Raw genomic sequence first — 24,233 nt, 5'->3', positions numbered from 1 at the left:
TTGAACTGCCACAATCCCGCCTCCCCTTATCCAAAAATCGTCCTCTCGAGCTCCCGAGAAACTTTCCAGAGCAATCCTGGCAAGAATCTAGCATTCTCCAGAAGAAGTTTCTCTCCGTTTCCCAGGCCTGCTTCGGCAACTACCCTTCTCTACTTTTCGACTACTTTTGCGCACTACAGATCCCAGGATCCCTTCCGTACGGTTGAGTCCCCTCCTTCCCTTATTCGTTAGCGAAAGGAGAGAGCGAGCGAGCGAGCAACCTCTGGCCGACTTTCAGAGAGTGGGGAAAACACTCGCTTCCTCTGCTTTGGACGGAAAGCACGCAGAAGAGCTATAGAGGCCAACGCTGGGGGAAGAAGAAGGGAGAAAGGTTTAGGGAGGGGTGGGAAGCGTCACAGCAGAGCGGGCTCCAAAGGCAGGGCACTCGGGCTGCAATCCTAACCCCCGTTACCTCGGAGTAAGCCCCGCTGAATTCAACAGGGCTTACATCCAGGTAGCCATAGGTTAGGCTCGAGCTGTTGCAAACTGGACTTTCCGCTTGCTGAACAGGGGCGGGGGAGCCCCTCTGGGGCAGCGCCCCCCTCGCCCGCGGTGGACACACGGAATTGCGTCCCCGCCTCCCCCGGTTTTTAACAGTTCCGACGTTCTGAGCGCAGAATTCCGCCGCCCTCAGGATTCCAGAGGGGCGTCCTCTGAACTGGCTCAGCGCTGCAGCTGCAGCGAGGCCCGTCGAGGCAGCACTTCAAGCGGGGACGGGACTAACCGGCCGGGTTCCTCCTCCGCGCTGTACCAGGAAGGGACAAAGCGCAGGCTGTAGCAGCGTCCAGGCTTGCCCAGGAGCTGCCAGCCGAAAGTTACGGTGGCCGCTCTGTGTCTTTTCCCTACCCGTCGGCTGGGAGGAGGAGAAAGAGCGCCTCTGTCCCTCCGGCCCGACGTGGGCTCTCTGCCTGTGTGTGCCTTTGGATACACACATAAATACACCACCTCTCTCGGCCCGTCCCTCCCTCTCTCCCTCTCCTGCTCTTTCCCGGCCGTCTCCTCCCCCCTCCCTCCTCCTCCTCCTCTTTCCCCTCCTCTTGCCCTTCCCCCAGAGTTGCCGGAGGAGGCCGGAGCAGGCAGGCAGGCAGGCAGGCAGGCAGGCGCGGTGCTCCTGTTGTGTGCGCGCCTCTCTCTCCCTTTCTCTCTCTCCCTGGGCTGCCTCCTCTCGGCCCAGGCGCACCGCAGCTGCCCAAGGAAGAGTCTCCCTTCCCTCCGCCCGGTGCGTAGCAGCCATGAGCGGCGGCGAAGTGGTCTGCTCGGGCTGGCTCCGAAAGTCGCCGCCGGAGAAGAAGTTGAAACGCTACGTAAGTGCCCCCCCCTTTTTTTTTTGCCGCGGCTTGCGGGTTGTGCTGGCAGGGGCGTCCCTCGGCTTGCAGCCGCCGCCGCCGCCGCCGCTCTCCGTTCCTCCTTCCTTCCTTCCTGTGTGTATGTTTTCGCCCTCAGTCCTTTCTCCAGCTCTCCCTTTCCTTCTGCGCCTCAGCCTCTCTCGGTCCCCGGAGCGTCCCACCCAACCTGGGCTGCGGTGAAGGCTCCCCTGGCGAGCGGGGCTGCTCGGCTTGCCCACCCGAAGGTGCTCGGGGCAGCCGCGGAGCCCGTCAGCCTCCCAAGTACTTTTCAAAACTGCCAAGTGCGCAGTTCTGGTTTCTCAGCGTTTTGCAAAAGGCCCTGAGCGGACACAACTTTTACCACCTTCTTCTTTATCAGCGCCCTTTGCCAGGGGATGGCGGTGGGGGAGCGGGCGAAGTTGAGTCCAGAGGACGCTAAGTTTTTGTTTTTTTCCTAGAACGGTTGTCTTAAAAAGAAAAAAAGGGGGTGGGGGTGGAAGACGGGATATCCTTTTGGAACCGGGTGATAATTTTGTTCTTCGAACTTCCGCTGGTTATCCTTGTATATGATCAAAACAAAATAAAAAAATTCCTTCCAGTAGCACCTTAAAGACCAACTGAGTTAGTTCTAGGTATGAGCTTTCGTGTGCATGCACACTTCTTCAGATGTCTGAAGAAGTGTGCATGCACACGAAAGCTCATACCTAGAACTAACTCAGTTGGTCTTTAAGGTGCTACTGGAAGGAATTTTTTTATTTTGTTTTGACCATGGCAGACCAACACGGCTACCTATCTGTAACTTGTATATGATGTCTGTCCAATCCGATTTGCAGCCTAAAATACAATTGTAAGGCACTGCGTCCCCCCTCCCCTCCACTGAAAGGACACCCGTGCGATAAATAACCTGCAGGCTGTGAACAGATAGTCGCATGTGCATAATCGTGCATGTAGGTGTGTTGTTGGAGCTACATGTGAACCTGCAGCCATATGGCTTCCTAGTGCACATAACACAACTTATCTGAGCTTGTGTGTTTGTTTAAGATTTGTATGTGCAGCAGACATTGCCACTCAAAGGACACCCAATGGGGAAGCCAGAGTATCAGAGTAACACAGTGATTTTGGGGTGGGGGTGGTACCATAGATGCTTAGAAACCAAGTAAATTTTTAAAAACCCAGATTCTTCCCTAATTTTCCTTCCCAGGTGTAAATGCGCACAAATCTAGTTTATCTGAGCTGTGCAGCCATGTATAAATAAAATCTGCCCGTGACATCGATTGTCTCTAATACGTGGTGCCTCTATAGATTATGTACTGTATTTTAGTTGCAGTGAGATGTAACTAATTGGCAGAACTGTGTTATCCCTAGTGCCATTCAGATTAGGATAGGAAGACCAAATTCCCCCAGAAGCCTTTGGTTTTAATACCAAACCTTTGCCTCCTAAATTTCTACATTTCAATACATGTTATTTTAATCCCTTCACTCCTAGGGGTGCTAATGAGACTGTCCATTCTCTCTCATACCTTCAGGCATAACATTTCTCAAGCTACACCATTGGATTCTGGTCTCTAAACAAAACAAAAACAAAACAAAACACTAAGTACTCTAGTTAGTACAACAAAAAGAGAGACTGTCCTTAGAAAACAAAAAGCAACCATTTTCACGTTGTCTAGCCCTGACTAAGGTCCCATCTGCACTAGACATTTAAAGTGCTATGAAACCACTGTAAACAGTCATAGTTTCCCCCCAAAGAATTATGGGTGCTGTGGTTTGTTAAGTGTGCTGAGAGTTGTTAGCAGCCCCCTATCTCCCCACAGAGCTGCAATTCCCCTAGAGAGAGAGATTTTGATAGTTACACCATTCTAGCTCTCTGAGGGGAATAGAGGTAAAGGGACACCTGACCATTAGGTCCAGTTGTGACCGACTCTGGGGTTGTGGTGCTCATCTCGCTTTATTGGCCAAGGGAGCCGGCGTACAGCTTCTGAGTCATGTGGCCAGCATGACAAAGCCGCTTCTGGCAAACCAGAGCAGTGCACGGAAACGCCGTTTACCTTCCTGCCAGAGGTATCTATTTATCTACTTGCTCTTTGATGTGCTTTCGAACTGCTAGGTTGGCAGGAGCAGGGACCGAGGAACGGGAGCTCACCCCGTCACAGGGATTCAAACCGCCGACCTTCTGATCGGCAAGTCCTAGGCTCTGTGGTTTAACCCACAGCGCCACTCGCATCCCCTGAGGGGAATAGGTATCTCCTAAACTTGCAGCATCCTTCGGAAACTGCAGTTCCCAGGATTCTTTTGGGGAAGCCACAAGTGTTTAAAGTGGTATGATACATTGTAGGTGGGCTCTAAATGCTTAGCAGAGTTTGGCTTGTTGAAGTAGATAATTCATCATTTTCTGATACAGAGGAAATGTCTCAGTAATGGAGGCTTTCAAGTAGTTTATATGAGTAGACATCCTAACATTAGAAATACCTAAATATCATAATTAACCTATAACTCTTTCCTTGCATGTTGTCACCTCTGGTTAAACAGAATGTTGTCTTGCAGTGGTGATCGTCAAGTTATCACATATTTATCCTTGGAAGGGACAGGAGTGGGAAGCCCCTAAGTCTCGCTACAAGCTCCGTTAAACACCTTGATCCTTTAAGCAAATCTGGGTTTGAAGTGGTAAAGGGATAAGTGGTTTAAGCAAGTCCAATTTTAAAAAACAGTACCTGAGTAGAATCTTGGGATGAGATGAAATTGGGCTTCATAGAGAAAGCTTTGGCCATGACCTGAACTATTGACTAATAGGGTTAGTGGCACATGTGAAAAAGCCCAAGGACATGAGCTTGTATCTGTGGAATAGCAGTTCAAAATAATAAATCTTTGGAGGAACAGTATATGAAGCAACTAGGCTGGTGAATCACTTCTCTATGGTTGACATTTAAGCAATCAGGCAAAAAATTAAGGGAATACCATCATAGTGTCAGACTTGTTGTTGTTAGGTGAAGTGTTGGGTTAGCTTCATAAGTTACCTTCTTCTAATGGAGAAGGCCTCTTCATTTGGAGGAAGGAAGGCAGTCTTTGGATCAGATTTATAGGGCAATAGCCCACTAAGTCATGCTTGGAGCAGACCCATTGAGGTCAAAGGGCATGACTGATTTGTCCATTAATATTAATAGGTCTACTCTGAGTTCAGCTGAGTAGGATATCATCCATTTAGTCTTGCTGCTGCAGTATATTAAATACTTTCCTATTTTCCTTTCAATTGCAAGCCTCTTTTTTAGGGTGTTTCAACAGAAATATATATTATAAAAATACACATATCAATCATTCAACTATTATACCATAAGCAAGGATGGGTCAATAAGTCTATTTCCAGTTTGCATCACTTTTGCTATGTGTTCACCCCATAAATCCATGCTTAAGAAACTCCCACCAATTTGAATAGAAATATGTATTTAAACACACATTTCTGAGTATATTTTTTGTCTAAAATGAATTTTGAAATGTAAGATATCTTTTAAAAATTAAGGCTCAAATCCTATACTTTGGGAGTAAGCCCCATTGAACTTAATTGGACTGACTATAAGTAGACATGGATAAGATGGTGCTGTCAATATAGGTTATATTGTTTTTTGAGCTACGAACTGCATTGGAACATTCAGGAAGTGTGAATGCTAGTGGATAACTATGTTCCAATTTGTGTATTGGTTTGGGAGATGCAGATCAACCCAGTCCATTTTGGAATGTGCAAAGACTGAATTCCTCAAGTGCCTCTAATTAGAACTAGTAAAGGTTTTACCCCTCAGTTTTGAAGACTTCTTTCCATCTCCTCATTAGTGATTTGTCATCCATATTCTAAATGTTCTCCATCTCTGGCCTCTGGGAAGTAGATTGTGAAGCATCATATCAAGAAGAAAGAGCCTACCACTTTATTATATGAGGGTGGTAAGGAAGTTAATAAAACCTGTGTCTATAGGCAGAGAAGTATTCTATTTGGGTGTGGTGAATGGGTGTATGGTTTGTTTTTGGTAGAAGAGATCTAGTTGTTGTTTCTTCTGAGGCGGGCTCCTAGGAGCAATTAGTACAATAAATTGAGGTAATCATTAACTCCTTTATTTATAGTCCTGTCACACGTGCTTTGGTTCAATGTATATTACTTTTCTCCTCTGTCAACCCTACTGAGGCATTTTTACTGAGAGATAAAGGTGGATGATCATGCTTAACTTAATAAGTGGGACTACATATGTGGGATTTCCTTCCATTTTTCTGGCAGATATTTGTTCATTTGCTTCATATTGGGGAGGGGGCTAAAGCAACTATGTTCAGGCAAAAGCAGGAGAGGCCAGGCCGATACATATGAATTTCTCATGCAGTATTCCTACTGCAGGCATATTTGTGCTTCAGGGTTGCTTCTAGAAATGCTGTATGGCAGACTTTCACTTCACATTTCCTTTCCTGACTAGTATGGAACTTTGTTGCCTCACATGTTTTGTGATCCAGTAAAATCCCCTACTTGGCGTTCACGACTGCAAGCAAGCTTTTATCTTCCCTTCAAACCCGTCCTTTAACTGGTTGTATGGACTCCTGTTTTGCTTAGCTTACAAGTTCTGATGCATTGTTTGTCTCCTGTGACTTAGCTTAAGGTCTCCTGGAGGGCTTTGCAAGCTGGATTTGGGATAAGTATTGTCGTGGTTGTGTTTAGCCTAAGACTGTTGCTCTGCCCAATCAACATTAAAGGAAACTGTTGCTTGAAAAATTCAGAAAGCAAGTTGCCACACCTTTTCTTGAGTAAGTTTGATCAGGCTAAATGTCACTGGGTTCTCCCAGGGTTTCATTTTTCCACAGTGCTCCTGGGGATTTAAATGATGTGCTGCCACTTAGAATAAATTTACTGGAATGACTGAAGTGATTCAAAACAGATTCAAAAGATGTGTTGCTGTACCATCTCTCACGTAAACTTACTCAAGTGGATGAGCAGTAGTATATCTTTTGAAAAACTGGAGCAACAGAAAGCTCTTTCCTCATGTATCCTCCTTCTTCTTTCATGCCCCATTCTATCAGAAGAAGATCTTAGATATGTGAGACCTGGGTGTTCCTTTTATGATGCCGGGTTTTCTCGTTTTGTATTTGCAGATCTGTCAAATTTGCAACTATTATGGAGTACCAAAAATATTGGGGAGGGAGGACAACATAAAAAACGAAAGGGACTCCCAAGCACACAGTCAACATTGTACAGAAACTCCACTAGACTTTCCTGAGATGGTTACTTTATCCCAGCAAAAGAGAACCTGGTGGGTCAAGCCAAAGGCCCAACTAGTTCAGCATCCTTATTCTCACAGTGGTCAACCAGCATCTTGCTTCTGACACTGGACAACTGGGATGATTCTGGAAGCCCACAAATAGGATGTGAAGTGATGTCTTTCCTCCAGCAACTTTTACCAGAGGCTTGCTGTCTCTTTAACATGGAGAGGTTCCTTTTAAGGATAATAGCTATTGGCAGATTTAGCTGCCATGTATTTGTCTAAAGCCATTTGTTTTAAAGCCATGTAAGCAAGCTGCCATGAACACATATTTTGACAGCAGATGCCAATTATGTGTTGCGCATTGCCTATGTCGATTCTACTTCTAATTGATTTATTGAGAAGGCATATGGAGATCAGAAGGGGCAGAGGCAGAAGCGAAGTGCAGCTGACAGAGGGTGTCAAGATCAGAAGCAGTATTGAGCCAGGTTGGGAGCAGGTGTGCAAGCTAGTCTTCCCCAACTTGGTAACCTCCAAGTACTACAACTTCCATCATCCGTCACCACTGGCCAGTTGGGGGCTGGGACTGATGGGAGTTGGAGCCCAACAACACCAGAAGAGCCACAGGTTCCCCATGCTTGTGCCAGCCTGGCTGCTGGCACTGTTGTTCAATCCATTCCTTTGCAAAAATGGTTACTCAAATAGGATTTCCCTTTGCAGGAAGCATACTGATTCTCCTTCAGTGAGACTTATTCTGCCACGTGTTCAGTAATTCTAACTTTAATAGAAATATTCACTAGTTTATGAGGAACAAATCTGGGGCAATGGGCTTGTAATTTTGTACAGCTGTCCCCTGTTAAATTGGTGCTACATTGCCTACCTCCCGACCATCTGGTAATAGGTCTAATCTCAGTGTTGTTACATATTTCTGTGTCATATTTTGTATTTTTTACAGTGTACTTCTATACATTGGGGACACGGGTGGTGCTGTGGGTTAAACCACTGAGCCTAGGGCTTGCCGATCAGAAGGTCGGCGGTTCGAATCCCCGCAACGGGGTGAGCTCCCGTTGTTCGGTCCCTGCTCCTGCCAACCTAGCAGTTCGAAAGCACGTCAAAGTGCAAGGTACCGCTCCGGCGGGAAGGTAAACGGCATTTCCGTGCGCTGCTCTGGTTCACCAGAAGCGACTTAGTCATCCTAGCCACATGACCCGGAAGCTGTACGCCGGCTCCCTCGGCCAATAAAGCGAGATGAGCGCCGCAACCCCAGAGTCAGCCACGACTGGACCTAACGGTCAGGGGTCCCTTTACCTTACTTCTATACATATCTACTCAGAAGTTGGTTTAATTAAATTAAGTGGGACTTACTCCCAGGCTAGTGAAGATGGGATTGCAGCCATAGCTGTTCCTGTTGCCTCTTACTACTTTGGCTGCCCTCTTGGGGGTAGGGAAAGCGGTTCAGCCATGAGTATCTGTCCAACATCTTCCACACAGAATACTGGTTTAAAGAATTCATTCTCCCTCTCTGCATTCTTCCCAAGTTTCTTCAGTACCCCTTTCACAGCTAACCACTTGGATGGCATCTTAAATACGACTGCAATTCATAGACAGCCACCTCCATAGTTAGCTGGTTTCCTGCTTCAGATATATTTAAAGAAAAGTTTTTTGGCCATTTTGATGTTTGTAGCAAGGAGCTCCTGCTGTTTTTGCTTTTGCTTGCCAGCATAGATTTCCTTTTGCCAGAATTTCTGCTCCTTTAAATTTTCCTCAGCTGGGCAAGGATGTAACATTTTGGAGGAAACTTTCTTGCTCTTTCTGTCTTCCTTGACACAGCTTGCTAACTGGTGACTTGTTTCATACTTTTCTTATCTGCCCTATCTAGGCTTCTATTATCATTTTTAAATAACCTCAAAGCATCGTGGGGAGATTTGACCCATTTAACAGACTTGCTTCCAGCTTCTTTCTAGCTAATACTTCAATTAATTTGAAATTAAATATGACTGCACTGGGACTTTCTAGGCAACTTTCCATTTACATACATGTTGAATTGGATAACATTGTGGTCACTGCTCCCCAGTGGTTCAGTAACTCTTACATCTTTCACCAGATTATGGGCTTTGTTCAGAATTAAGTCCAAGTTTGAGCCAGCTTCTCGGCTAATGGTTATAAGGGACAATTATTTGTTGTATCTAGAAATTTCACCTCCTTGTTGCAACCTGATGTGTATGTACCCAGTCAATGTAAATATAGTTAAGTTCTCACATTAGAATAGTTTCTTCCTTTGGCTGTGCCCTTAATTTTTCTCTATCTCAAGATCACCTTCAATGTTTTGGTCATAAGAGTGATGGCTTATCATGAATACTTGGCTCTGGGAGAGGAGATTGCAACTGTTTTGTTCATCTCACTAGTTGTTCTAATGCTGTGTTGAGCTAAGCCATGGTTTGGCTTAGCGTTCTGTCTGAACCTGGGGTTGTCGCTTAGCTCTCTCCAGACTAACCATGACCTGTAACCAAAAAGGATCCTATGATTTACAGCTTGTGGTTTGCCAGGAGAACAAAACCATGAGCCCAGGTTCAGATAAGACACTGAGCCATTCTGCAGCAGCAGAATGACCAGGGAGGAGGAAAGTGGGTGAAATCTCTTTTTGTGGAGAGCTTGTACAATCATGCTAAGCCATGGTTTGACTTAGCATGGTTTGCCAAACAGGCCACTATGTCCCCACTACTTGTTGGGTCTAGTATTTCTACTCACAGTGATTCTGTGAAGTTTGTTCCTCTTAAATTTTTGAGCTTTTTGGAGTTGCTGTCATTGTTATCCATCTTCTTAGATCTGGTCATACCCAGAGATTGTTTAAAAATTGTGCTGCAACCTTTTTAGACATTGAGCACCAATAGTCTGAAGTTTGTGTCTTGTTCTGGTCTGGCTTATGCCATCATGTTCCCCAGTGCCTAACAAAAATTTAAATCCTTCCTGCTGGTGCCACTGCTACTTGTGCATTGATTCCTTGTTGGCCTTGCATGCAGAAAAGGTAACATTTCTGAAAATGTCACCTGGATTTCAACATCCTATTCAGCAACCTAAATTTGCCTTCCCTCATTGTATTTCCAGATGTTTAAATGATAGTGCTCATATGTACCACTTGAAATACAGACAAACAAAAAGGTATTAATTTGGGACCTGAGTCTCAACAAAGAAGGCACCAGGTGGTGATTTATGGGGTTGTCATTCCAAAAATGCAGCACCACAAAACACTGAAAAGGACCTCTTATTCTACGTGGGAAAAGGCTCCTGTGATTTTCTTAATGCTGGTGCAGGTTTCATATGGAAGTAGGCCATCCTTTCAGTTCTTATGGCAATAATTATGGGCTGGCATGATCTTAGCCTGGATATGCAGGTCGTTGGCTTTGGCTCTTCCTAGCCATGGATCATTTGTTGTTTATCTGTCCTTTTATACACCTCCATGTATGTAAATAGGTGCAATGTACATTTTGAGTTGTTGTTCTGATTATTTTGGGGATATGGAGGGAAAATAAAGTTTGCCCGCATTCATGGTGATGATCTGATTTCTATCCCTTTCTAAACATAATTTTTGATGCCAGGTTTTTGCAACAGGATTACTTGTTCCCTAACACTTGATATTTGAGAGGCACACTTTCCCCCGCCCTTACTGCTGGCTGCATGCAGTTCATTGGAAAGAAGCTTTGCCCTTGGGATAGAAATGTTTAGATTGTAAATTACGGGGTGGGGGTGGGGGTGGGAGACTAGAGACAAGAAAATGTTTTTCTTTTTATAGCACCCTACCGTTTCTCCTGTGTAAATATTTTAATAGGCTACAGTAGATCTGACATTTTAAGATGCATGAAACTGTTTCTTGTTTGCTGAGAGGGCAGATTCCTTGACATGGGAATAGCAATGCTGTTGTGTGCTAGCAGCTTTTCAGACCTTTTTGAGGAACTGTCTAGTCATGTTTGGGCAATGGATCTTGCAGGAAATGTTCCATCTGTATGCTGTTTATTCCAAGGTGGACTAGGTGGATGTCTGTATTCGTGAACAGATGTTGCAGGCAGTTGTTGCTCATACAGAAACAGGGTCTGGTTCTCACACCCATATATACCGCTTGATCCCTCTATATTTGATTGGCAGCTGAGTGTGTCAACTAACCCTGCTGAAAGATTCAAGTTCAGTCTGTTGTGTTGGATCTGTACTGGCCATTCACACATGGAAGACTTTGCTTAGCACTGCAGTCAAGAGCGTTGACCTTGTTTATGGGAAGCAAGGTGGGTGGAGGGTGGAGGAAAAAGTGATTTTGAACTAAGGAACAGTTATTAAATAATTTGTGAAAGCTGGGATTGTTGTGCAGATAGTAATAAATATAAGCAATCTTGGAACAGGGAGAAAAAGAAACATTCGCATCACTCATCACCTTATCATGAAGTGATAAGGAGTGGGCTCAGTTGGAGCTAACTCTTGTTGTTTTTATTTGTTCTGGCCTTGCTCTTCCAAAGTAAGTTTTTTGATCTGGTCCTTATTGGGGCATTTGTTGCCTTTTATATATTCATACTTGAGCAGACAGCATTTATGTTCTAACCTGCTTTGTATTTTCTCTGTACTTAATATGATGGTGTTTTGTATGGTTTTATTTTGGATCTCAATTCTGGTTTGTAGACCATAAATCAATGGTGATGATGATTCAGTGTGTATAGTCATCTTTTTTCTTTAAAAAAAGTGTGTGTGTGTGTGTGTGTGTGTAGATAGATAGATAGATAGATAGATAGATAGATAGATAGATAGTTTCATGCCACCCCAATCCCCACAAGCTGTGTGAGATTCCAGGGATTTCAGGCACTTACTCAGGGTTATGTTTCCATTAGGAAAATCAAGACACAGTGGAGGCTAGTGTCTTTGTGAAATATGGTTTATGAACACGTATTTGGCCCTGGAAGTCTGCAATTGAGCGGGTGCAGAACATTATACCTCCAAGAGAATCTCTTATTGCGCCTCTGATAGTTTCAGCAAGCTTGAGTCCAAAGCAGTCATGGTTCCCGGTCTCTGAGTTGCAGCCTCTTCAGGCATCAGCCAAGATAGTTTTGGCCTGCCCAGCAGCTCATGGAGGTCTGGCCTGTCTTCTTCCCAGCACACCTCTCACCAAAAACCTAAGCCTTTTGCAAAACAGCACATTTTGCTGTCACCTCACACCCATCCCCATCACCATGGCAACTCTGTTTTGCACAGAGCTAAGAACCTTCTTTGAAGTGTAGGTGCCTGGCCCTTGTTTCATAAAGGCTTGCATTCAACCAGCCTGGCAAGGCTGGTTTGCATAAGCGGATTCAGGGATCCCTTGTGTTTCTGGCACACTTCTGTAGCTTGCATTTCGCCTTCCTATCCCAAATATTAGCTAGATTCTGACATTCATTTATTTCTTGCATTTAGCATGGTTCCCCACCCCGAACTTATAACAGCATGCTACCGTACATCTGAAGTCTTCCCCACCCCTTTGTTGGCAAAGGTGTTATAAGCGTTGTATATTGTATTATACAGTGTGTTGCAAATCATTTCAGGATGTTTCATGGGAGCAATTCATAAATGAAGTACAGTGGTACCTCGGGTTACATACTCTTCAGGTTACATACGCTTCAGGTTACAGACTCCGCTAACCCAGAAATAGTATCTTGGGTTAATAACTTTGTTTCAGGATGAGAACAGAAATCGGGCTCTGGCAATGCAGCGGCAGCAGGAGGCCCCATTAGCGAAAGTGATGCTTTAGGTTAAGAACAGTTTCAGGTTGAGAACAGACCTCTGGAACGAATTAAGTACTTAACCCAAGGTACCACTGTATATAGTCTTACACTAGTAAATTGGGCAGTTTTATTTTTTTATTGACAAGTGAAATCTATCTTATTTCAAGTTGACTAAGGATCTTGATATTTGGCATCTCTGAGAAAATTCTGTTTTACACTAGTGGGTGTTTTCTGGCTGTGTGGCTAAAGGAAAATTTAATTCTACACCCACAGGGTGGTGTGACTTAACACTCTGCCTCTGAATATGTAGCTTGATGTATCAGTTTGCAATATCTGTGCATATCTTGCAGTGAACACTTTCATAATAATTGTTATAGTTCATACTAAAGTTACTTGCTAGCCTTTCGTGAGAAACTAGTTTTTGCTGACTATATAAGAGGTGCTGTTAAGTTTGAACTACAGGGATAGCAGCCATGGCCATGGGCATTCTAGCTAAATATCTACAGCCATAAAACCTTTTTTTTCAGTTTCTAGATACGATGAGACATAACCCAGGTGGCTCCTCTTAGCCAACAATTCCTGCCACTATAAAATAGCCCTTCTTGCTACACTTCCTTGGTTGGAGGAGCTGCTTAATAGACTTGTCTACCCAGACTTTAAGACGTTGCCTATAGATTTGTACATCACATGTAATTGTAGCTTCTTGACTGTGCTGCAAACAGGTTTGGTTCCTTCTGATGCTTGCTTGCTAAGCTTCCATCCTAAAGCAGAGGCTGCATTTGGGCATCTGCTAAGCCATTAACTATGGTTAAGCAAAAGTGCCTATGCACAAGGGGAAGAGGGGAAAAAAACCCTGGCCTAGTATTGCATATGAACCAATGCTCATAACTTGTAGGAGCAAAACAACCCACAAACAGGAAGCCAATAACAAACATGAATCTTATCTCCAGGTCATGGAGAGAAACACTGAGCACACTGGTTCAGGCCCAGTGCTGAACCAGTTGCTCAGTGGTTTGTTTTCCCACTCACAAAAGAAAGGATTGAAGGAGGAGATCTCAAACTGTGTGCTTCAGCTAATTTGCTTAGCCATAGTTAGTGGTTTAGTGCTCCACCGGAACATGGTCAGAGCCTGATAGGGAGCTGTATGTACATGCCAGACTTCTGAGAATATAGAATGTGTGTGCTTTCAAATTTATACAAGGATGTAATATGATATGCGGAAATAGGACTAAAGCGACTTCCCAATATATGCAAACGTTATTTAGAAAGATGTGGTCCACAAGCGATCATCAGCTGATCAGTGAAGAGGGGGCAATTATAATATCATGGTACTGTGGTGGGTGGTGAGGTCAAAATTTTGCCCCCTGTCACAGTGGAGATGCAAATATTTCCTTCTATCTCATCCAGTGAGCAATGTTCAAAATCCCCCAGGCACCAGACTCGTTTTGCGACGGGCGTGCATCCAGTTGCGACCAACTGAATATGTTTTGCTTCCAAGTTTGGTGACTAATGTCTTCACCATCTTACTGGTGCACAGCAGCATTTTCTGCAGTGGCGCACGTCCCCATGCCAGTCAACCAGCCGATCTGTGGAGATGTCTTGTCGCTGTTCTGGATTGTTTTATTCAATCTATTAATGTGTTGTAAACCACTTTGAGCTCCACCCCTCCTTTAAAATATAAAGTGGTATATAAATGAAAATAACAACAATAACAGCACCACAACAACAGTCCCTGTTGGGGGGGAGTCAGTCTGTTGTGGCGACCAAAACCTAGGTTTAATGTGCCATTTGGTGATTGGCTTATTTATCTGAATTTCTTACACTGTCAGTGAGCAATTTGATTGGCGGGAAGGGGGCAGGAACCATGTATGCCTCTGTGTGTGTGTGTGTGTGTGTGTGTGTGTGTGTGTGTGTGTCTCCATGAGCATGGCATTTGGTGTCCACGGGAGTGTGGGTGGGTGTACTTGTGGTGGCTACATCCAATGCTGGCATGCAGCCGCTGGAGACTTGCTCAGGATGCTCCTCCAACCATTGAAGCTTAGCCATCTCTGTTTTAAACTGATGTACAGTTCTGGGATAAGAAGCAAGACCCAGTTCTTGGTGGATTCTCGCATGGCTTAGTTTCTCTCTCTCTTCTTTGATTTGTGAACTCCATAGCTACATACCGTATTTTGCATAAGCTCTATGTTGTAAGTTTGAAGGCCACTTTAGAACAAAAGGTGGTGTTTTTCAGAGGAAAAGTTACTGGAGGTTTTATATTCTAAGGCTCAGTTGTTTTTCGGCGGAGGCGTATCTTCGATGCCAACATTCTTTTTTTCAAATATGAGGTTGATCATGTGCACTCTGTACAAAGACCTGATTAAAGCCGGTGGCCAGTAGACTTGGCTACAGTAAATGTAATTGCATCATGGTAACAATGTATGTGTGGAGCTTGTTGAAAGCATAGTCTGTGTTGGCGATTATTCAAAGGTCTCACTTCGGGGAAGGGGAAGTCTGATTGCCATTGGAAATATTTTTTATTTAATTCTGTAAAGCACACTTCCATGTGTATCTAGAAAAATTGCACCTTCACACCCTGTTAGTGAATGCATGTACGTGTTAGAAAAAATTCAGGATTCCATCTGGGCTGAAGATGGTAAGTATGAAGTTGCACTTGTTACATGTGGTTTCAGTGCATTGTTTTAAGAAGTGGGAGGGAGAATACTTTGAAGCTATTAGGCAGACATCTGGTCTGTTGTGTTTTTCAGGTTTTTTCTCTTCCCAAAATGATCTGACACAGCACTCATAACTTCTAAGCCCTGGAAGCTTCGCTATACTGAAGAATTTCCTTACAATTGGAAAAATTGCCTGGATTTGCGTTAAAGAATTCTGACCCATTTTTTTCTCATGCTGAAGCTGAACTGTGATGTTGTTCATTAAGAAGCAACATTAATTGCTAGCAAAGCATCCTGTGTATAGGTGACATTAAAATCCATTAAACAGATGCTGAAAACGCTGGGGAGAAACTCCTGCAGCATCTCTTGTGAGTAGCAGGTCAACTTTGTCCTGTTGGGACTAGCAGATTTGTCTGCTTGTTTTGAAGGTGCCAGTGGGTAACGTTTATGTATGCTGGGATATCTCCCATCTCAATCTGGGAGGCAGTGTTGGCTTGTTGGTGTTGAGATGAACCCTGATGCAATTCTATGAGCTTGATGTTTTGCTCCTGTTACCTGTGTGAAGAGCCAGCTATGTGATGTAGTCGTTAGTGTGCTGGAGCAGGCCTGGGAGACCCAAATTCTAATTCCTGTTTAATCATGAGGCTCCCCGAGTGACCTTGGACTAGACACACACTCTCAGCCTAATATCCCAATCCTCATAAGCTTGTTGTGCAGAAAAATGGGTGTGGTTGAGAACCATGAACATCACCTTGGAAGAAAAGCTAGGACATAAGTATAGTAACTAAATGAAAATATCCATTGGTCATCCCTATATCCATAGTTGCTGTACCCTATCTCTAAAACTCCCTTGCAATACATGCCTAGTCCCCCTCCGGGAGGCTACTGACTGCCATTTTATTTAGGTGGGCCTCTAGTAATCTCTGCCCTCAAGTAAGGAATAATTATCTAGGCTTTTTCCATGTTGTGTTTGTGCAGTTAGTGCCATTATTGGTACTGGGAGGGATTCAAGATAACGTCAGTGGTTCCAGTGATAGGCTCTGCCCGGAATGTCCCAAGAGGTAGCCCACTTATCCTGATGACCCCCAAGTGTGTGGCCACAGAGAAAATGAATTGGGCATTAGATGTGGAAATATAGCAAAAAAGGAGATATGACCCAGTCTGAATCAAGTTGCGCAACATTTATTTTCATTTGCTGTTACATTTGTGCCCCATCTTTCCCACTAGGAGTTTAAGGTGGTGTACGTGGTTTTCCCTGTCCTCATTTTATCCTCACCACTTCGTGAGCTATAAGCTAGAGTCAGCAGCAGTGACTGGCCCAGGATCACCCATTGAGCTTTGTGGTAGAGTGTGGATTTGAACCCCTGGTCTGCTAGGTCCTAGTCGGACTTTCTGACCACTACACTGGCTCAACCAAACTGCAGTAAATCTGTGTCTGAGTTGTACCACTTCAGACTGCATGTAGGGGCTGGATGGCTTGATCCTCTATGCTAAAAAACAGTCAGTCAGTCAGTCCTGTCTCCCTACTTCCACATAGACTAGCTTAGTTGAGCCTCCTCTCTGATATCTGAAGTGGATTTGGAAAGAGGTCATGGGCAACTGAACCTAGCCTTTTAGCTTGGCTTTTTCAGAATGCATCATTTGCGAATTCTTCAAACCCTTCATGTTGGCATTCCTCTAAAGAACTGAAAGTGACTTATTCTAACGAAAGCTTGGCTTGGAAAAGCAAAGTGTAGCTCAGCAACTTTGCTTCGGGGCAGTTTCTTAAATTACAAGCTGCTTGCAAGAACCTGTATTCATGTAAACAGGAAAACTCTCAAGGGGACACATATATCATAGCACTGTTTATCTATGCATATGTAACACTTTTAATTTGGGAAGTGCTTTGCAGTCTTTTATTGTGTTTGCACTCAGAACAACCTTGTGGTTAGGTCATTAACTAATCTAGGCTTGCATGTGTTCAGCACAGGTATGGCTACATTTGAAAATCCCCTTTTAGTTTTGTTTCAGCGCTTGTCTGTTCATTTGCATGAATTTGGGATGCACAGTCCTGGTGAGAGAGATAATAAAAGTGCTTTCCAACAAGGCAAAGTGTTTGGTTCCAAAACATCTGGCGGGCACCAGATTGGCAAAGAATATGATAGACTGTCTGCATTTCTCTACATGCTAGGTGACTCTATTTTTAAATGCACAGGTGTAACTCCTTCCTTTGTTCATTTATTCATACATTTTTAAAAAAATATTTGAAATATTTGAAAATGCCTATTTGTGGATGGAAATTCAGTACAGTGGTACATACGCTTCAGGTTACAGACTCCGCTAACCCAGAAATAGTACCTCGGGTTAAGAACTTTGCTTCAGGATGAGAACAGAAATTGTTCTCCGGAGGCACAGCGGCAGCGGGAGGCCCCATTAGCTAAAGTGGTATCTCAGGTTTAGAACAGTTTCAGGTTAAGAACGGACCCCCAGAACGAATTAAGTACTTAACCCGAGGTACCATTGTACATTAAAAATCTGAGATTCTTGTGGGGACTTCCATTACCTGTTCTGAACAGACACTTATCAAGCTTGCTACTTAACAAGGATGCTTCAGCTTGTTAGAAGTGACCTTCAGTAGGAATGCCTAAAAGAAAATTCAGTATGAGGCTTAACAGAGTAAATTTCTATTAATTTGTAGTTTAACCATCCCTCACAGAGCTGCAGTTCCCAGCAACCTTAGCAAACTACAGTTCTCAGGATTCTTTGGGGGAAGCCATGACTGTTAAAGCTGTATGAGTGCTTTAAATGTGCAGTGTAGACGTGACCTTAGACTTGTGACAGTCAGCAAATAGCTGTGAAAAGTATTTTCAGAGCGTCTCATCTCTCCCGTGTGACTAGTTACATGCTGAGGCCTAGAGTCCTTGGTGTTTTGGAGAAGAGGGATGTTTGGCTGACCTTACAGGGGTTGCCAGTATGGCTCCCTCCATAGGTTTTTGGACTAGAACTCGCATCAGCTCCAGCTGGCAAAAGCAATGGTTGATGAGAATTGTAGTTCAGCAACATCATATTAGCACTGTATTAGCTTCCCCTAAGCTGGTTTGAAAAGAGGAAATCATCTTGCACTGCGAAAAGTATTCAAAGACAACTAATCTTTACAGTTAAGCCCTCCAAAATTGGGAAACACTTGACTTGTCCTTTCGTGTATGTGGATTATGAAAGTCTTATAATTATATGGTGACACAGCATATTTTGTAAGGGACAGCAATGATAGTTGCTGTGCCAGTTTTTTTCCAGAAAGGGATTGCTTTAAAAATAGCAGTAGAAGAAATGTTACTTCAGAACAGGAGTTATTAGCTGAATTGCAACTTAACAACAGTTTCCTCTGAGTGTGATGAGTTCAGTCTTGTTCCTTTGAACACCAAAGGCTACTTTCAACATGATGTATTTCCTGTACAGAAAGCACCAATATCTAGAAAAAGATGGCATGTGTGTACAGTAGTTTATATTTCTGTTTCTCTACATATATGCATGCCAGGAAAATGTGACTGAGTGCAGCTTTCTAGTATGTGTATACATTGGCTGCCTTTGGAAGTCATGATGAACCATGGTTTATTGTGACAAAAATATGTCAAGCCTCCCTCTAGGTTCACGGCATGTTGCCTCAAGGAGAACTTTGCTGCTTTAAAAAAAAATAACCACAGTGTGCTGTGTTGGCTGAACCAAACAAGTTATGGTTCAGCTTAATTAGGGTCAGTGACGTGGGATTTCTGGAAGATGTTTCCTTGGAAAAATATCAAAAGTCCTAATTTGCATAGAGTGAACTGCATAGGAACATTTTCAGTTTGCATCAGAAAATGTTATGTTGGCCTAGAACAGGATCTAATTCAGCATGTTTATTTCACTTATATTTTGCAAAGAAAACTAAAAACTAGGAAACTTGCAAGTTTGCCTATTGCTGTATTTGCAATTGTTATTAAAGAAGTTGGGAAACAAATACATAAAGCAAAGAAAAAATTTTTACCCTACATCACTGATGGTGGTCTGCTTAAAAGAAGCTACCTCTAAACCATGATTTATGAAGCTGGCTTGTGTCAACAAGAATTAATCATAGAAGATCATATAACTATACAGTTGGAAGGGATCCCAAGAGGTCATCTGGTGCAACCCTCTGCAATGTAGGAATCTCAACATGAGGTCTCCCATCCAATTTGAAACCATACCAGACCCTGCTTAGCTTTGCAAATGTGCTAGCAGTTTAGGGTTAACTGGGGTAGGGAGTTTGCATTCTGCTAGTGCTGCTGTGTTCTGCCAAGCTAAGCGATGGTTTAGCTCTCCCAGACAGACCATAACCCACAGGGCAAATCTATGCCCTAGTGCAAGCAGCAGAATAACCAGAGAGCAAATTTCACATGGATCCTGTATATTTGTTCCAAGTCTTGGTTTGGATTAGCATGGTGCCAGAGTCCAGCCTGCCTCCTTACACTATAAAAAAGTATCACAATTGTGTAGAATTTGCAGGAATTTGAAGAGTATACATGGTACTATCTTTTCTTGATTGTCCACAGTGAATGCTGCATGTTGGAGGTTTGCATGGGCTTCGTAAGCTGGGATCTCAATATATGCTTAACTGAGATTTAGGATTGTACAAAATGAGTTCTTTGAGAGAAGTCCATTTGGAATTATAGTTTTGGCAGTTAGAATGAAGCAAATTTCTTCATTGTTACAGAGCCTTCCCCAGGCATGTACGTGACAAAGTTTTTCATTCATTATTCCTTTGTGGCATGAGAGATAAATGTGAGGGTCTGCCAGCCTTCTTGACCTCACGCTTCATTTTCAAAGCCTTTTTTCCCTACCAGGATGACAGCTGCAGACATTTTCTTTTTGGGTGGTGAAAACTGAGATTCTGAAAGCCTTTTTTTTTTTTTTTTAAGAGATGGGTATTATGAGTTGCATGGAAGTTCTTGGCATTCACCTGCTTCCTCCAAGTCTTTTGTTGTCCCTCTTTGATGGTTTCAAATGTAGCTGTAACAAACTTGCAATAATGGTGCTTCTACTAAGAGTTGGCATGCCATTAATATCAGTTTTACAATTTAGTTTTTTAAACATTAGTGTAAGCTTGTTGTTTTTCTGGGGCAAGGGTTTTGCTCACCGTGTTGAATTAGAGGTTTCATATCTGGGTCACATACCAAATTGGGACCATTTTTTCTTTATAAGTTTTCCCAAAGGGCTCATTGGTCTTTATAGGAGAGCTAGCGTAGGGTCTAAACAGTGAACAACAAGCCAGTCTTTCTGTGTCTGATGAAGAAAGCCTGCCAAGCTGAGGCAAATCAGAATCAAAACAACTTGGTCAGACTCTCATTCAAGGCCCTGTGCCACATCATTTCACCATCTTCAATGTGCCAGCTAGGCTTGCAAGATACGGGCTTGTTGATTGTGGCCCCTAGGCTCTCTAATTCTCTTTCATGAGAAGTGGTCCATTTGGCTTCCTCACTACTTCCTTTTCAGCGCCTGCTTTTTCGGGGGTGGGGGGTGCATTTTCTTGGTAACAACTGAATATATCCTTTATTTTATTGTTGCTGAAGTTGGGCTGTGTTTGATGCATGCCAGATGTTTCTTCTGATTTGTTTAGAATACACACACAGACACACACACACACAAATTTTTCTTAACCATTGGGAGGGGATCCTTGATAGACATGTAAGCAGGTTATAAGTATTTTAACAAGGCTAGTCCCAGTGGCTTATTTAGGAGCAGGAAGGCTGCACCAGAAGAATCAGAAAGCAAGCTAGGGCTGATACAGTGTTTAGCAATGGATGCACATACAGGATCTATGCTCTGTTGCACGTGAAGAGGCTGCAGGTAAGGAAATGATATGGAGGCAAAAGTGAATTGTGGGATACTTTCTGCAGGGCAGGGCAGTCAAGGTGAGGGGCTGTTGAGGTGACGTGGGCCCGGGAACTGCACACTCTAGAGCAGTAGTAGTGACTAAGCGAGCAGGGCTTCTTCCACTTTGTTCTCAGACACACCCAGGCTCCTGCCTTCTTGCATTTAGAGGGCTTAGCAATCTGGTTATGTGCACATCAAATTTATTCTGGAATCTAACCCACGTACAAAAACAGATGTTCATAAAACATTGATGCAACTTCAGTTTTTATGTAGCGTAGCGCTGATTTCCACCCCCCAGTGGCTAGTAAAAGCCAGTGACCTATGCTAATGTAGGCCTCTGTGGCCTCTTTGGAAGTGGGGGTGGCACCTTGTTAGACATGTTGAGAAGTGGCGCTGTAATTCAGATGAAGATAGATTTGTCTCTCAGAGCAAATAATTTTATAGTTCCCTAATACGTAAATGCTCATTTTTGCAGAAACTGAATAGGGGGATAAAGCGCCATCTACAACATGTAACTGAGACCTTAAGATGTATAAGCTTGGGGGTTTTTGCTATGTGGTCCGAATTCAGCCTCTCTCTTTTTTATTTGAGAAAAGTTTTGTCATTGGAACTCATCCTTGGACAATGCTTTAAGACAGCAGTACTGCCAGGTTTGAGAGAGCCCTGAATAAACTGCCTTCTGGGCTCCCCTACTTGCCATTCTGGCTGCTCTACTGCTGCCACCACACTGTCTTCCCCACTCCCCCACATACACCTTGCAATGCTCTGTCTTACTCTCATACTCTACCAGGAAGCTGGTAGGGCTCTTTTATTTAACATTTATCAGGTGGGCATGTGCAGTAGCTGTGGCTGAGACTGCAGCCATGGACACCATTTTCATATCCCCAGAGTGTCTCTGAACCACTGAAGATGGCAGGTGCGGCTGGAGCCACAACAGAGGATTTGCTGCACTCTGTATCTGCCCCACTAATGTTTGGAAAAGAAAAAAGGATGCTGTACGATAACCAACATCTTGCCCATTATGCTAGGTGCAGGTACCCCGCTTGTTCCCTGTTCACCATCTGCTTTGGCTGCTGTCCCCCATTATCTGCCTTCCCATTTCACTCTCCTCTTACTTTCATATGCTAGAGGAAAAGAGAAGGATTGTGCTTTTGTTTTTAAACTAACCACAGTCTCTTGTGACATCTGAGCTCAAAAGACCATGGTTGTAAAATCTGGTTATTGAGAACAAGCCTAAACTTGGTTTCAGATCTTAGGTCCCATTAACCATAGTTCATGCAAACCACAGTTTCTTGAATCTGGGTGGGCATCATGTGGAGCTCTGCTTCATTTGAAGGTGGCATATTTTTATTTTCTTCTCTTTCTTTTAGGAGGAGGAGGAGGAGAGGGGAATAGAAGCACACAAGCCTGAGGCAGGCAACCACAATTTTCTGTTGCATCTGAAGCTGGATTGGAGGGGGGAAATGTCTAAGGATATGTTGTGAAGTGTGTTTTGTGACCAAGCATTTAAGAGCTGTATTCATAGCTGAGCCCAGGGTTTGTAACGATGCACTTGTAATATACCACATTGGAGTTGTTGCCAAATTTGGGCAGGTCTAGTCTTGCCTATCTCAGGCAGACCTTTCTACTATGATGCATGGCTCACTTTGAATTGTAATTGAACTGCCATTAGCAGTGATGTCCTTTGTGCCACCTCCCATCAACCTCCATTGAAGAACAAAATATCCAAGGCCTAAGATACTGGTTTTGAGATTATCAATTTCTTCTGAAACATTTATGTTACTGGCATTGACCATTCCACATGAGAGAGAAAGAAAACTAAGGTTTAGGATAATGATCAGAAAGCACTGAAGAAGTGGTGATCAGGCATGCTGTATAAAACTTTTCTGTGGCGTGCAGCCTGTTAGAACTTTTGATCTGTTTGAAGGCTTGTTTGTTCTTTTGCTAATATGATGAATGCTTTGAGGATGGTGATGCAGGAATTAAGTGTTAGTGCCCTGCCCTGAGGTAGGAGGTGTTTTGAGGGCGATGACTGGAATGCTCGCTTAACTGATAGAAGAAGCTATATATTTGCTGTAAGCACTGTTGAAGCTGCATAGGGCCTTACTAATTTTATGGGATAAAGGTCTTAAATTTCTGATAATTAGAACTATCTAAAAGGAACCGAGAGGGCTATTTTAAAAAAATACGGTCTGTATCAAATTTAAGGAATTTGATGATCAGGTGTACTAACCACCTGTTTTTATGCTTATTGTGTTGTTTTTATGATGTTAGCAGCTCCGAGCCCGGCCTTAGCTGGGGAGGGTGGGATACAAATAAAAAATTATTATTATTAAATAAGAGAGAGTGAACATTTTAGCTCTGGATTATTGCAGTAAAGTTTGGTAAGGAGCAAACTTCTAACACCCTGTTATCGAGTTATAGATTACCATCTTGTCCTTATTATAATCTGCTGAAAGAAATTGCACTGCTGAATAATTTACTGTATTAGATGAAAGTCATTAAAAATTAATGCATGTATCTCTTATGGCTTTACAACATTTGTGTCTCCAAAGAAGATTTTTAAAAGGCAGGGCAAAAGTGTAGAGAAGCAATTTCTCGATATTGGGATGCTAGTTTCTTGGAACTCCTAGCGTTGTAGAGTGCACAAAGATGAGGCACTGATGTTAAATCCTAAAGTGGACATATCTGTGTTGCAGTGTCTGTTGTTGCTGCTCTAAAAAGAGCCTGCCTAAGGAATGGGATGAAAAATCTATCTGATGGTATGTTTGTATTAGGGAAGCCTTTGTTGACATACAGTTATTGATAAATAGCATGGTAAAATACAACATGCACATATTGTTAACACTGGAAAGGAAGTGAGGAAGAATGTAAATCCATTGCAAAACAATCCAAGAAATGTAGAGGGGACAGAAACCCCATTGGTCAGGCCCTGCCCAATGGTAGAAATAGCCACTTACAGGACTGATGAGAACACACATGCTCAACATTTATCAGGAAATGTCCTGAAGCCCTCCCAGAATTCCTGAACGAGCCTTCCAGAAAGTGGCTTGTTCTCCAAAGTTTAGTTTAGTTTATTAGCTGCTATTGCTTTGTGCCTTTGTAGCTTGGTGAATGTTGGGGTGGAGTGCTCAAAAACTGAGAAGGGTGCTGAGTTCATACATAATACCAAACCAAACCAAACCATAATTAAAACAAACCAAGTCTGGCAAGCCAGCAACAAACCATGGTTTCAGATAATGGTTTGTTGGCAGTCATATTGGGCAGAATTAGCACATACTAATAAGAAGAACAGAATGGCCTGGTTTGCACAAGACGTTAAGCTATGCTTTATTAAGCAGTAACTTAGCATTTTGTGCAAACCAGGCCATTCTGCTCTTTATTACCCTA

At 43.3% G+C, this 24,233-nt stretch overlaps 1 protein-coding gene across 2 annotated transcripts in view; it reads left to right on the top strand.

Annotated features, from left to right (window-relative positions):
• Positions 1 to 748: 748 nt before the first annotated feature.
• The window catches only part of GAB1 (GRB2 associated binding protein 1), an 81,698-nt gene continuing 58,213 nt past the window's right edge, over positions 749 to 24,233 (top strand). Inside the window, exon 1 of one of the 2 annotated variants that reach the window (XM_081876110.1) lies at positions 749 to 1,343. In XM_081876110.1, coding sequence (XP_081732236.1) covers positions 1,272 to 1,343 — 72 coding nt within the window. In that variant the 5' untranslated portion in view covers positions 749 to 1,271. The remainder of the gene's footprint in view (positions 1,344 to 24,233) is intronic. The other variant, XM_081876111.1, reaches the window with a different exon arrangement.

This window comes from Podarcis erhardii (assembly GCF_964252035.2).
Source record: "Podarcis erhardii genome assembly, chromosome: 9".
In the NCBI taxonomy this organism is placed as follows: domain Eukaryota; kingdom Metazoa; phylum Chordata; class Lepidosauria; order Squamata; family Lacertidae; genus Podarcis; species Podarcis erhardii.
The sequence above is the reverse complement of the archived record's forward strand: the minus strand, read 5'-3'. Positions and strand labels throughout refer to the sequence as shown.